Source organism: Chlorocebus sabaeus, chromosome 2 (assembly GCF_047675955.1).
Source record: "Chlorocebus sabaeus isolate Y175 chromosome 2, mChlSab1.0.hap1, whole genome shotgun sequence".
NCBI lineage: Eukaryota > Metazoa > Chordata > Mammalia > Primates > Cercopithecidae > Chlorocebus > Chlorocebus sabaeus.
This window is the reverse complement of record NC_132905.1, coordinates 86,833,641-86,848,740: the sequence shown is the minus strand read 5'-3', so window position 1 is coordinate 86,848,740 and position 15,100 is coordinate 86,833,641. Positions and strand designations below refer to the sequence as shown.

The window sequence follows — 15,100 nt, the reverse complement described above, 5'->3', positions numbered from 1 at the left end:
GGCAGACACTGCCAATGCCTATCCAATGAACATCTTTTCTCTTTGATAACAGAACCTTGATTTCATTTTCACAGCAGCCTTTGCCCACCCGAAAAATTCATTTCCCAATCTCCTTTGCAGCCATGAGTGGCCATGCGAATGTGTGTGCTTTGTGAGGCTTGTGTAAGTGGAAGTTTGTAGGTGGGGCTTGTTAAAGAAGTCTCATTCATTTGGGAGACACCTTTTGTCCTTGACCCTTCTCTTTATCTTACCTAGAACTTGGACAGGATGGCGGAGGAGGAGACCATGCAGTGACAGACATTCTGATGCATGGTCCACATGAAGACTTGATGTTGGGTGTCCTTACTAGGTCTGAACTGCCCATTGTGTCTTCTAAGTTAGAAAAGAAAGACACTCCAGAGTATTGAAGCTGCTGTTTAGTTGGGAATCTGTTACGTGTAGCTGAATATAGTTTCTACCTAATACAGATGATTTCTGTAAAAGATATTTGGGCTGCAATATCTTAAATTTTATTTTAAAATTTGATGTCAACAAAGCTGAATGCAGGACATTTTAAAACTTTTTATTTTGAAATTTCAAATTTAAAGTTGCAAGGCTTAGTACACAGAACTTCCATAACTTTTTTCTCCCCAAACCATTTGATAGTAAGTTGCAGGCATCATGCCCCTTTACCATTAAATTCTTTGGGATATGTTTCCTAATAAAAAAGATACTCTCTTACTATACTGGAGTTATCAAATTCAAGAATTTAATATTAATAAAATGTCATTACTAAGCTGTGTGTATTTATATTTCTCCAGTTGTCTCAACAATATCCTGCATAACATTTGGTATGGGATGCAATCAGCTCCCCCTTTGGCTGACATACTTCTTTAGTCTCCTTTAGGGTGGAGACTCCACCTGTTTTTTATGGCATAGACATTTTTGAAGATGATAGAATAATTATTTTTCATAGTGTCCTTCAGTTTGCGTTTGTGTGATGCTTCCTCAAGATGAGATTTAGGTTGTGCATTTTCGCCAGGGCTGTATCACAGATTATAGAGTGTCAGGAGGCACACACTGCCGTTGTATCCCATGATTGGCAATATTAACTTTGATCTCTTGGTTAAGGTGGTGACTGTCAGGTTTTGCACTGTTGTTACAGTAGGTAGCTAGTCAGACGTGAGCAGGGCAGAAGAGGGCCTCCCCCCAGGAATGTCAGGCAACCATTAGGTGGTGGTCAGGCTGTTATTAACTAACCATCTGTCTAAAATAATAATTGGTCACAGCGGGCACCAGGGAAAGGCAGTCTCCCAATAGATAGAAACACCTGAAACTGGTCATCAGCAGCTTCCTGATAAGATCCCAGGATTTGAGTGAATGAGCTTAAGCACATATGCACTAAGAGGCAAAACGGTGGAGTTTAACTGACATACGACCTTCCTTTAGGAACACCCAACTGGTAAGGGAAAAATGCCTTAAGTGAGCACGGGCACAATTTCAGTAAACACTGTGTGTGCAGCCCCTCCCCAGTGCTGGCAGGCCACTGTGCCTGTGGACAGCCACCCTATAGGAAGAATCAGGGGAGAAGAAATGCAAACCCTGGAGGCATGCCAGTGTATAAAACCCCAAGTCAAAGGTCAGCTGTTCACTGGATCTTTCAGGTTGCCCGCTTGGCCCCCTTCCAAGTGTGCTTTACTTCCTTTCATTCCTGCTCTAAAACTTTTGAACAGACTTTCACTCCTGCTCTAAAAACTTGCCTTGGTCTCTCTCTCTGCCTTATGCCCCTTGCTGGAGACCTGTACGGATTCACTGCTGTTAACAAAATAAAGTCATTCTTCCTCCCTTTATAATTTGTGGAAGAGAATTTTAAATGATGCAAATATTCTGTTCATGATCAAACTTTTCATTCAGTAGTTTTAGCATCCATTGAAGATTCCTGACTGAATTATTACTGAGATAAATGTGAAACATCTTTTTAAAAAAGATTTCAATAGATCCTATTCTGTTGACTAGGTTTGCTTTCCCTATCATATCCACTGTGATTAATTTATTTCATGGTACTGTTTTATAGTGTTGGGAACTTTAAGAAATACAGAGATATAAGGAGGAAGTTGGTTTTTATGTAGGGGCCCTCCAAGAGTTTGATAGTGAAATCCTATCTCTCTACATCTTTTCCCCTCCAATACAATGTAATATGTAATCAGTTATGTAGGCCAATAGCATATAAAGAACTGAAGCAAATGGGGGCAAATGATCTGTTCAATTTAGAATCTTTTATGACTGATTGCACAGTGAAATGATCCTCTTTTTAAAGTAGATCTGAGGATCTCCATGGTATAATTACCCACTGAGTTATGTCTTGCCAAAACATGTCTTTTCCAAAGATGTTTCTCTCTTTGTGCTTAACCATCATGGATAAGACTCCTTTGCTTGTTAGATGGCATAAATGAGGGGTTGAAGAAAAAGACAGAAACTACTAATTAAATAAGACTTATTGGAGAGTAATTAGAGAAGATACTTTTTTGAAACATGAGAATGAAATAAGGGTTCTCCACAGCATAATTCATTCTTTCTAAAAAAAATGAAATTGGCCTTTCTCAAGGTCTTTTTCCATTTTTACTCTAGTTTATTCTGTTTTGTTTGTTTGTTTTGGAAAACCAGAGGTCATTTGTTTTCTTTTCCTAGTATATTTTCAGAGTTGAGAATATAATGATTTTGTTTTTTTCCTCCCTCTAGCACCAGCAAACGTTTTTGAATCAACTGAGAGAAATCACTGGGATTAATGACACCCAGATACTACAGCAAGCCTTGAAGGTATGACCTCTGTTTTATGATACACAGTTTGTGCTATATGCTCATCTCTAGTGTGTATTATACTTGATAAGTTTTTTTTTTGGTTATACCATGTGGTAGTTTTAGAGATACAGGAATGGACTTTGTAAAGTAAAATCCTCAGTTAACGAACTGCAGTTTTGAGCATGTTAGCTTTCAGCAGTCTGATGTCCATGATACCTTAGAGTGACAGGTAATCTCTGTATATGAAATGCTTTTTGTGCGAAATAGTAGAATGTGAATCCTAATTCAAATGGATGGTTTTACTTACAAGCTATGATTTTAGAGTTTAAATGAGGGTGCAAGGTGGGGTGTATTAGAGGATGAGGTGTAAGAGAAGGGAAAAGTAGAAAATTAATAGAAGGCTGAAAGCTTACATTTTTCTTCTCCCGAGAAGCAGAGATATAAATTTGTACCCATTCAGCTAATGACACCCTAAGTTAAACGTTCAATTTCAAACTCTTCAGTACAGGCAACAACTAAAATATGTCACTTTGGTCATATCTTAGTTGGACCTTCATTTTCACACAGACATCCAAATGAGTCATATCATATGGATACTCACATTGAAAAAGAGTGAATGAAAGCTATTTAAGAAACAGAACTGTACAGTAGTTTAAGCTTATTTGCATATTACTACTATAGGCTAAAAACAATATAGTATTTTTGCCATTGCAGTTATATACACAGCTCCAATCCTTTGGAACTCGATTTCAAGCCTAGAGTTCTTTATTCATTTTTAGAAATAATCTATCAGATGATTATAATAAAAGTCATTATAATAATAAGTAGTACTGCTTAAACATTTAGTACTACCAGGCAGTATTTTAAGTACTTTATGTGGGCTAACTCATCCTAATAATAACTCTATGAGATAAGTATTAGTTTCATCCCCCTTTTGAAAAGATGAGCAACAGAGAGGTTAAAGTAACTTGCCCAAGATCACACAGCCTGTATGTGGAGAAGCTTGGAATAGAAACCAAGGCAGCCTGATCCCAGGGTGCCACACTTAATTTATGCTTCTTTTTCTAGAAGCTTTGCTTCACTTTATTCTCCCATCAGGAAAATCATGAAATAGTCGTGTTTAGAGCATTAATGCAGGGTGTATGAAGCCACCGTAAGTATTTGGAGAGGAAGCAGAGATTATGACATTTAGATAATTGCTAGTCCCTTTTTATTCTGATAAATATCATTACTAAATTCCATGTTTGTTTTCAGAAACTGCCTTTTTCATTGTGTATTGCTAAGTGTGAGGCCATAGCCTATGACCTTGCCAGGGTAAATTGGGGAGTTCGCCTTTTTTTTTGTTTGTTTTGAATCTTAGAAAATATATAGCTTGAATGAAGTCTTATCCACATTTCCTTTGATGTAGGTTGTGTGAAGCATAGGTATTTTTAATTTTCCAAAATTTTTGTTTCAGTTGCCAGTAGCTGGGGGAAAAGAGTGTATTTAAACCTTAATTGTTGGCCATTATAAATAACTGACAAGAAGTCAACTTTTGGGCACCATAACGTCATTGATTAATTTTGGTACTTTTCATTTGAGAACATGTTTTTAGCTCTAAAAAGTAAATGAACTTCAAGTTGTGTAAATTCCTGCTGTTTTTTAAAATTATTATGTGAGGTAATATATGAAAAACAGCACATTTCTTGGCATATAGTAAGTGCTCAATAAATGTTAGCCATCATTGAGATTTATTTTGTTATTAGATTACTTATTTAACAATAGTGTATCTTACATTTTGGATGAGTCACTTAGGAATTGTCTAATGATCATGACAGCATACTCGAAAGCTGTGGTGCTTTTGAAACTGCACCCTTACCCCTCTCGTCACTAACTGCTAGAATTGGGGTAGGTCTTGGGGACTTTATTCTGCCAGCTGCTCGGTCCTTAAATTTTGGAATCATCCTGATCCTACTTCTGTCATATCCCACATTTAATAAGAAAGCAATAATATTGGACGCTCTCTTCTGCCCTTTCTCTCCTGTAGTCTGTTCTTAATATATAGTCAGAGTAAACACTTTAAAATGTAAGTCATACTGTGTCATTGCTTTTCAAAACACTCCACTGGCTTCTTATTACACCCATGTGCATGTCTGAGTTCTTAGGGAACCTACAGAACCTTTCATGTTCTGGTTTTCTTTTTTCTTTTTCTTTGAGATGGGGTCTCGCTCTGTCGCCCAGCCTGGAGTGCAGTGGCGCGATCTCAGCTCACTGCAAGCTCTGCTTCCTGGGTTCACGCCATTCTCCTGCCTCAGCCTCCCGAGTTTCTGGGACTACAGGCGCCGCCACCACACCCAGCTAATTTTTTGTATTTTTAGTAGAGATGGGGTTTCACTGTGTTAGCCAGGATGGTCTTGATCTCCTGACTTTGTGATCCGCTCACCTCAGCCTCCCAAAGTGCTGGGATTATAGGCGTGAGCCCCTTGCCTGGCTAATGGTCTGGTTTTCTGTTACAAAGATAGCTTCGTTATGAATATCTGGGTTTCCTGTGTTGTTTCAGTTAACTGTCTTAGTGCTAGCGTTTTACTTGTCAGTTGTGCAGAGAATATAAAGTTGTAACTGGGCACGTCTCTTCTCATTTTGCTGTTTTAAAAATTCTTATTCTGGCATCTGCTTTCTTCAAAATGAACTTTAGAATACTTTTATTCGGCTATGCTTTTGATGAGAACTGTGTAAAATGTATATGTTTAATTTGAGCAGGATTGTCATCTTGACAGTGTTGAGTATTTCTGTCCAGAATTCTGTGTCTTTCCATAGTTCCACATTATCAAGCCCTTCAGTACATTTTGCCATTTTCTTCCTGTGAGTCCTTGACATTTTGCCGAAATTTGCCCCTAAGTATGTATCCAGCACCCAGATTAAAAGGAATATCTTTTATTGTCCTTGTTTGTAGAAGTACTAATTTAAATACCCATTTTGCACTCTTTCGTATGACGAGTTCCAGAAGACATTTTTTAGTTTATTTGTTCAAAAGTAGAAGTTTGCGATTGACTCTTATTAAGCAGATAGGAAAGTAATGAAGACTAAGAAATTAGAGATGGATTTTTACATTGTATCAGTAGTTTTAATTAGTAAAAAAGGTATTACTGTTGATATAGTATACTTTATGTATGATGCATTTACACTATATAATTAGAATCATATAGATTAATTGCAAATCTAAAGCAATTTTGTTCTAGAGTGTTAGTTATGGAGAATATTGTATAAAGTTATTTCAAAACACTTGATACTCTTTTCTTGATATTTGAAGGATAGTAATGGAAACTTGGAATTAGCAGTGGCTTTCCTTACTGCGAAGAATGCTAAGACCCCTCAGCAGGAGGAGGCAACTTACTACCAAACAGCACTTCCTGGCAATGATAGATACATCAGTGTGGGAAGCCAGGCAGATACGAGTAAGTTTTCTTTCTTTTCTTATTATTTTAATAGAAACATACTGAAAAACTTTTGTTGGTGTAATATATTAATGTTGCTTAAGCAGAGGTAAAGAACCAATAAAGAACTCTATTAACCTTGGTTCTTTTTAGTGTAGTTGAAAAGAGCATATATTATCTTTTTCAGATTATAAGGAAAAGATTTTATGTAAGTTATACGGTTTTTCATAGAGCATTTCATATAGTATTTATTGCTTTGAAATATCGAATAGCTGCAGTTATATTCATAAAAGGAAGAACTAGAATTTTTAATGGGCACAGTTATTTTGTAGATTTTAAGTGCTGGTAGAGGCTTTAATATTACTTCTGAGGTTAAAGTATTATTTCTAATTGCTGATAGGTTTACCATTTAATAAAATTTCCCTTTCCTTTTCCCCACTTCCAAACAAAGCTTTGGCGAAGAAGTTTATTGGTGTGTAATGAAATTGCCTTTCATCCAAAAGGAAAAAAAAAAGGAAAACTTGGAAAAAGTGTTCTGGAGATACACACAAATACATACATGTGAAAGATTCTATGTGGGACTTAAGTTTTTCTTCATAATATGAATACTTTATACTTGTGTAGCACACAGTTTTTCAAACTATGTTCAGTTACCTGCATGTCTCATTATAGTTTAATAATTGTACTACATAAAAATAGTTACTTTTATGCATTATGGATTTACAAAGTTTGATTATTGACATATATTTGGAGAGAATTTCTTATTTTGTTTGTAGACATTCTCAAAGTCAGGAAGCAACTGGAAAAGAACTCATTTACGTAGATGTTTATTAATGTTTATTGATAAAATATTTTAATTTTTAGTTTTCAGGATAATCTTAGTATTTTTGCTACACAGATGATCTTGTGTCAGAGAAAACTAAAATATTCCTGTCTCAGTTAATGGGTGATGGGAGAATTTTTGTAGCATCTGTAAGACAGACCCGTTTACTTAGTGTCTAAGTTCAAGGCAAACTGTGACTTGACCCCAATCCACGTTTCTAGCCTCATTTTCCACTGTTTTCCTCCTGTCATTCAACACTGTGATAATACAGAATGGCTTGAAGTTCTCTCGTACTCAGTGCTATTTAATTTCTCTGTCTTTACATGTGCTGTTCCTTCTGTTTGAATGCACTCTGGCCTTTTCCTCCCTCGCCTAATTTGTTGTGGTCTTGAAAGATTTAGCCAAAGAGCTGCTTGCTGGAGAATGTTTTTCCTGGCCTCTAGCTAGGACCAAGTTCTTCTCCAGCATCCAGGGCATGCTTCTGTCTTAATGAGCACTCTGTTATTTTGAAATGATTTCCTTGAACATTATTGGTGCTCAAAAAATGTTCACTGAGTTATTTTTGATAATATGTGCAGTAAAGCTCTTTCAGAACCAATGAAAGGGAATGAAGTTGAGAAGTTTGTTGCAAAAAGTTGAAAGAGAAGTGGTATCAGACAAATGAGTACTTAATAATATTTCGGATATTTCAAAGTTCCAAGACTTGAGGGGAAAAAGAAACTAGATGGGTGATAAAAGGGAAAAGGATAATTTTGCCTAAAATGTTCCTGATTTAAGTGAAGCAAATAGGAAATTGACTAAGCAGAGATCATTGTTGTTGTGAATTCTTAATATAGATGGTATACTTGGTGACATGACATAGTATATTTATATAAAAGGGGGAAATCAGGATTATATGTGTCCTACACAAAAGAAAATATTTGCTGTGCAAAGTGAGAAAATACTGCATAAGGCAAGTGGTTACACCTGTTTAAGATTTTAGGTAGGGAATAGTGAAAATATTATGGAGGACAAATAAAATTTGAATAGGTTCTCTTAGGGAGAAGGTGACCTTATTTCAGGAGGCGTGTGTCTCATTTGCTGATAATTAAAACTTTTTTTGTGTGTTTGTGGATCTCTTGAAAAATATTCACGAAGTAATTTTAGTTTCCACTTGAAACAGAAAGTAGAGAAATGAAGGTTCTGATGTCATCTCAACTGATTGTCATATTGAGTAAATTGCTTGCTGTTGTGGTTTCTTTATCCATAAAACACATAATACATAATATGTATTAAGTGCTTTTCCTCTAATCAGGATGCCAGTTGGGATAGTGTGTCCATAAAGTTCGTTTGAGATTATTGACAGCAAACAGTTGTAGGAATTTAATGTGGTGATTGTACTATGATAGTATCAAACCAGAAAAAAAAAATTAACTGATGGAGTAACAGTAATACTTTTCCATTAAACATTCCTGCCAGTAGTGTCCAAATACAGTGTTACATGGTTTAAAACTGAGAAAGTGAGGAGATGTCACGCATTTCAGCAGGTGTTAAAAAAATACTCTTTAAGTGACTCTGCAGTTACTGTTGAGCAGAAATGAAGTCCTGTATTTTTAATTCTTGGAAGGTGTGGTAAAACATGTGGGAAGGAAAGAGAAAATAATTACAAATGGATATATATTCAAATGCAGGCCTCTATTAAAAAAAATCTACGTAACTGCTGTAGGAATGTGGAAGAATAGATCCGAGTGTGAGAGTTTTCAAGGGATTGTTGTAGATATAAAAACCCTTTTTGAACACTTTCTCCATTTTGTATGAAATACATTGTTATTTAAAGGTTGACCACAGTTTCACTTAACTCTTTCAAATATGGCAGGGATTTTTATTTTCAATTTTTTTCCATTCTTCTTTTTTAGGTATAAAATCTCTTAAAACCAGGGCTAAAGCAGAAACAAAGTCATGCTAACTTTAAGTATATTATCTGTTGGTTGCAGTGCTGACAAAACGTCTGTCTTCTGAAATAAAAATCTCTAATACCAAACACATATGCCTCCTGTTGATATGAGCTGGAATATCACTGTTTACAATAGACTGTTTCTTTTAGAAGGAATAAAATTTTTTTTTCTTTTTTTGCTGACTAGAAAAATGTAGTTTTTAAACTAATATCACATGGAAGTTATATTTGGGACATATGGAGAAATTTTTGTTTATGCATACCTGGTATGTCAGAGGCTAAACTAAATTATGTCACTGGATTTGAAAAACAGTTAGTGAGCCTTCCTTTAATATTGAAGAAGTAAATATATTTTCAGTAGTTGGACAATTATATGCCTTTTTGGTGTAGTTTTTACCTTTTACTTTTGAGAAAGAAAGGAAATATATCAGGGAAAGCTTGTGCTCTGCATAAAAAAGAGTTTAGAAGTCATATACCTGATGTCTTTATATTACTTGATTACATTCCATACTGTAATTCTGTTGAATTCTGGGAAAAAGCCCAAATCATTTCTACTATGATTAGCAAACATTCTAGGTAGCTTTTTTTATTATTTGGATATCCTGTCCAGATCAAATATTATAGATTGTCAAATGAGTGCCTCTTGTCCCTGGCATAAATTGAGAATAAAATTGTTTTGGAGTTCTGCTGTCAAAAACACAAATGAAAATGAGACCAGGACACAATGCCAGGTATTGAGCATTATAGGTGTGATTAGCAGTCAGAGGAGAGATTCTGCCAAGTTTTTGTGTCGTGGCAAACTCTGTCATAGACATGACCATACAGGGCTTTCGCCCAATTTGAAATCTAATAGTAATGCTTTTTATTTCGTGACCGTTAAATTCTTTGGAACATTTTTAAAACAGGAAAAAAACAGTATATGCTCTCCAGAACAAGACGTGCTACAATTGAGCGATCAAAAGATAAGAGGGATTTGGGTAGGTAATTTTAACACAGAAAGTAATGCCACATATTGACTTAAGTTTTAGAGAAATTGGTATAAGACTTGGAATGAATGTTAGGTGGTAAGACTCTGCAAACATTTATAAGGCGTGTTTGGTTTTGTTTTTTTTTTTTCTAAAACACCTTGAATTATTTGGAAAGATGGCATGGAAAGGGAGAAAAACCTGTAGGTTCTATCCTAGAATTCTAGTTATGGCTATCTTGTTTGGCCACGGTAATAGTGATTTAAACTGTGATAAATAGATCCAATTCTAGTGCTTTTATTCTTAGGATGATTCGCTTATGCTAAACAGTTGAGGATATTATTAATTGAACACTGATAACTTTTCCCACTGCCCAGGTAACTTCAGTTTTTCCCTAGGAATTTCTAAGATGTAAAACAGTTTTTGATGACTCACAGAAAGTCAAGATGAAGCCTAAAACATGAGATGCTAAATGGTGTGAAAATTTAGGTGCATTTAGGTGCTTTTGATAGGTGCAATTAGGTGCTTCAAATTGATTAGATGCATTTTATTAGATATGAACTGCAGAATGACTTGTATAACTCGATTTTTCTCCAGTTTTGGGTTAGAATGATAGCCATAGTCTTTGTACTTTTGTTGACTAAGATGGGAGATTAATTTTACTTTTTTTCACAATAAAAATTGAAAAACAGTAGAATTTATGACAAAACTCTGGAATGACTCCCTTACTACTCATTTTCCTTACTTACCAATGCTGCCACTGTGATTTTAGCAGCTATTATTAGAAACAGAACTAGACCATTTAAAGCTGAGCTGTTCAATATAGTTGCCACTAGTCACATGTGGCAATTAAAATGAAATAATATTGAAATTCTGTTTCTCAGTTGCACTTGAAATGCGTAATACTGGTGGCTACCAGATCAGTGCAGATAATGCTGCGTTTCCATCATCACAGAAAGTTCTAATTTACAACACTGTGTTAGAGAATCTGAATTTAACAGTGAGAAAATTGGAAAAGTAGGAACATCTGAAGGAAGCTGAGAGCAAGGGAGAATGGGAGAGTGGAGTGGGAAACACTTTATATTGTATATGTCTTCTGGCTTTGAAGATTCTTGCAACATGATACCTAACTATGCTGTCTGCCCTTTCACTTGAAAGATGTTGAATAGGTAGAGGATATGTTCTCATCTTCTGATCAGTGCCACTGTGAAGATGACTCACCAGTGTTTAGCTCTATTCCCTATTTCTGTAACAAATATTTATGATATGTTCTCATCTTCTAATCAGTGCCACTGTAAAGATGACTCACCAGTGTTTAGCTCTATTCCCTATTTCTTTAACAAATACTTATTGTCTAATATGTAGCAAGTACTTTTATGGACCATTAAGAAACCATACAGAGTCTCAGTTTACATAGAGGGAAGACAGTACACAGTAAACAAACAGTCTCAGATAGTAATAAGTAGTTCCTGAAGAACAGTGGACCTGGACATAGAGAAGGTGGTGGGGGTGTGCTTGTCGGCTGGGCATAGGATGATACATGATTTTAGGTAGTGTGGAAGAGCTCATATTTGTACAGACACCTGAGCGAAGTGTGAGCATGAACTTTTTGGCTTTCTGGAAGTTGTGCATCCTAGGCCAGGGCCTGATGCAGCAGTGTGTTGGCCCTCGAGATGAGTGGTGAGGACACAACCTCGTTGAAGCTGAACGAGTGAGGGCAGGAGTGGCAGCTTCTCGTTTCTGTTCTCTTGCTGCACATCCTGATGTTCATATTTGCCTTTCTTTCTTAAGGGTATTTCCATTCTTGTGGTCCAGGGTTTTGTTTTGTTTTTTTTTTCTTTTCATAGCTCTTCTATCAATCTCCCAAAACAACCATTGGGTTTGCAAATCTGTCAGTTTTTATATGTAGACTTTTCCCTTCAGTTACTCCAGCCCTGCTACATATTCTTATTGCAACTTTTCTCACACTTCACTACCCAGTTTTTTTCTGCTCTTGCACTCCCTTACTTAGAAATCTTTGCTAACAGTAAATATAAACGTGGCTTGTTTTCTTAAGTATTTCCCATAGGTTTATTCTATACAGATAAGGAAAACAGTGGAATAACTCTTTTTTTTTCTTCTGAATTCAAAATCTTTACATATGTAATAGTTCAACTAGATTATGGGCCAACTAGGCTTTTGTGAACTTACTTAGAAACCTGAGGTTCAAGTAAGATTCACTTACATAATTCACATTCCCATTTAATATAATATTTCCATGGGAAAGTGAATTATGAGTTATGAGCAATGCGTATATTATGTTTGAAGTCTAGTTTATTAATAAGTTGATGACTGGCATGTGTTTTGGAGTTAGCAGAGAAATGTTTGGTGGTTGGTGTATAAGTTTTACTCAAATGGTATTCCTTTGAAAGTGAAAGATTTAGTAGGATGAGTATCATGTTTTGGTATATATTTCTGACTTTACAGGAAAAATGTTTTAATTTGGACTCTCTTAAAAATGTAGATTACTGCTTAGATGCATTTGTAACGTGATTTGATACAGTGGCACCCAGCTAACTCTTCCCATGTGTGTGCTATTGAATTGTGTTCATGCTTATACTAGAGGGAGGGTTGGTTACAAATAATGTTTTTAGTGTTTTACCAAGGTCTTGCCTTGACACAGATATGAAAGTATTAATAATGCTCTGGCATTGAGATGTAAGTTTTACAAAGGCTAATTTTTTATAACTGATTTTTACCAGTTAGAAGCTGTTTACAGCCAGACTTACTCTGTTTCTTTTGTAAGCATGTGAGAATATTGAGTGCTAGTTTTTATTATAAATTGATAATTCATTACATGTTTTACACAAATTATTATTCCACTAAGTCCAGAAAAAGAATAAATTCGATTTAACCAGTCTGTTGAAATAACATTTTACTTTCGTTTACTGGTCTTAAAATTATATGAATTTGGTACGTGAGGTATCTCTCAGGATTGCATTTGATATGTGAGGCATATTTCAGGATCGTATGTGAGGACCATATATGAGGGATCTTTCAGGATTCAGCTTTCAGGATTGTCATATTGTTCTAAAATACCCTGTGAAAAGAGGCAGCTTTATGGAGTAATAGGAAGATCATGGAGAAAATTGCTACAATTACAATGAAATTAAAATAATAAATAAACCTCCTCCATTGCTTAAAGGAAAAAGTCCCAGCTTTTCAGTTAAGCACTGTTAGTCTCTGGTCTCAACCAACTTTTCCAGCATTAAAGACTACTATTCCTCTATACCAGGGATTGGAGGCTCAGATTCCCCGCTGGGGTATGGTTGTGCCTATATACTGAACCCTCTGCTATCGGAGCTGCTAGGAGAGGCTGGAGTAGCTGGGGCCATTTAGTGTGGTCATTCTAGCCACAAGCAGCTTTATCCTTTTACACCCATGTAAGGTACAAGATACACAAGGATGCAAGGGCAAGGAAGGTAATGTGAACGTGTATGACTGGCCAAGTTGGGGGTGGGGGCAAAATGGAGAGTGAATATTCTATCTAAAGAGAGCTGCTGCTACTGCTACTACTACAACACTAGCTTTGTCAAAATGATTATTGCCATGCACGGATCATGTAACCAGGTCTTCTGATTTTTATTTTTCCTCCCAGAGCATGAGGGAAGAAATACTTATTATTGTACACATACAGTCTCCTAATCTTTATCTTTTGCTAGTTATTTCAGATATTTTAAAATCACATTGTAAAAACCAAAGAAAACCATTTTCATTTATGATTTGTTTCATAAAAAACATTTATGTCTAAGAACATAAATTTTTTTATGTTGATTTTTTTAATGTTGATTTTTTATGGTGATTTTTTTATGTTGATTTTTTTTATGTTGATTTTTTATGGTGATTTTTGTTATTTTTGCTCTCAGGACCCCTTTACACTCATAAAAGTTGTTGAGGACCTCAGAGCTTTTGTGTACATAAAATTTACTATTTTAGAAATTAAAACTGAGAAAAGCTTACTATTAATTCATATTAAAATATCAATCTATTATGTTTGAATAACATATTTTATGAAAAATACATTTTCTGAAACAAAATGGTGAGAAGAGTACACTGCTTTACATTCTTGCAAGTCTTGACTGTCTGCCATGTTAGAGGAGAGCTAGAGTCTCCAATGTGCTTCTGAAGGTTTGCATTCTGTTGCGGTAAGTTGTTCTGGTTGAAGTTTGTGAAGAAAATCTGGCTTTACACAGATAATAATTTAGAAAAGGGAGGCGTATTTTAACTGATAATCAGATAATAATGGATATTCTTTTTAATGCTATACCCAAACTTAACAGATGGTAATTTCTTAAAGATTAGTTGCGATGTGGAATTCGGAATCTCATCAGTTATTCTATAGTGGTGTCAATGACCTTTTCATATTATGTTGCATTAAAATCCATTAATGTTTCTTGCTTTTTGAATGGATCTTTTACCCATGCATGATTTTGTAACACTGTGCATTGGTAATTTGAAAAGATTTCTTTTTAAATGCTTGAAGAATGTCTACTATAAGAAAAAGTTGAATTTGTTAATATCACCACTCATATACAAGCCTTTAAGTATTGAGAAGATATCAAGTTCACAGTGGTAGAAACAGGTTTTTCAAAGTTTAGATTTTTACTTGAAAATTCCATACTAATCATTGTCAACAGATACATTTGTTTTCCTTAGAGCAACAGGCTCACTTTTTTTTCTCAGACAACATCTGTTAAATACTGAAGTCTGAATAATTCTAGTTTGTAGTTTGTTAGTTTTCCTTTAAAATAAAAATTGCATTCCATGGGAAAAATCAGTTGAGCTGTAACTCATTTTGCACTAGTTGTTAGCAATAGCATACTCTGGATATATCGCAGAAGTACTTTATATGTACTTATTATGTTAGAATTAAGCATAAATCAAGGTTTGAGATTTTATAAAATTAGATTTAATCCTTTCGTCAAGAACATAATTCTAAAAGAAACTGGCTTGGCTTCTGTTTAAAACAGTGAGTGTGTGTCTTTGTGACTAATACAATGAATTACACAACTTGGTGCTGCTGCCTTGATTTGTGCTAAGATGCAGCAGTTTCAATATTGTTTTGCATCATTGGTGCAAATGTGACTACAGTACAAAAGGCAAATAATATCTGAGTATTATTATTTTTTTATTTGAGGACCTTCCTCCC

General features: G+C 35.3%; 1 protein-coding gene across 6 annotated transcripts in view; it reads left to right on the top strand.

The window, feature by feature from the left end:
* USP25 (ubiquitin specific peptidase 25) overlaps positions 1-15,100 on the top strand; it is a 144,231-nt gene that overhangs the window by 29,066 nt on the left and 100,065 nt on the right. For all 6 annotated transcript variants that reach the window (XM_007966899.3, XM_007966889.3, XM_037982811.2 and 3 more), the window contains exons 2-3: positions 2,719-2,796; positions 6,068-6,212. In XM_007966899.3, the coding sequence (XP_007965090.3) occupies positions 2,719-2,796; positions 6,068-6,212 (223 nt within the window). The remainder of the gene's footprint in view (positions 1-2,718; positions 2,797-6,067; positions 6,213-15,100) is intronic.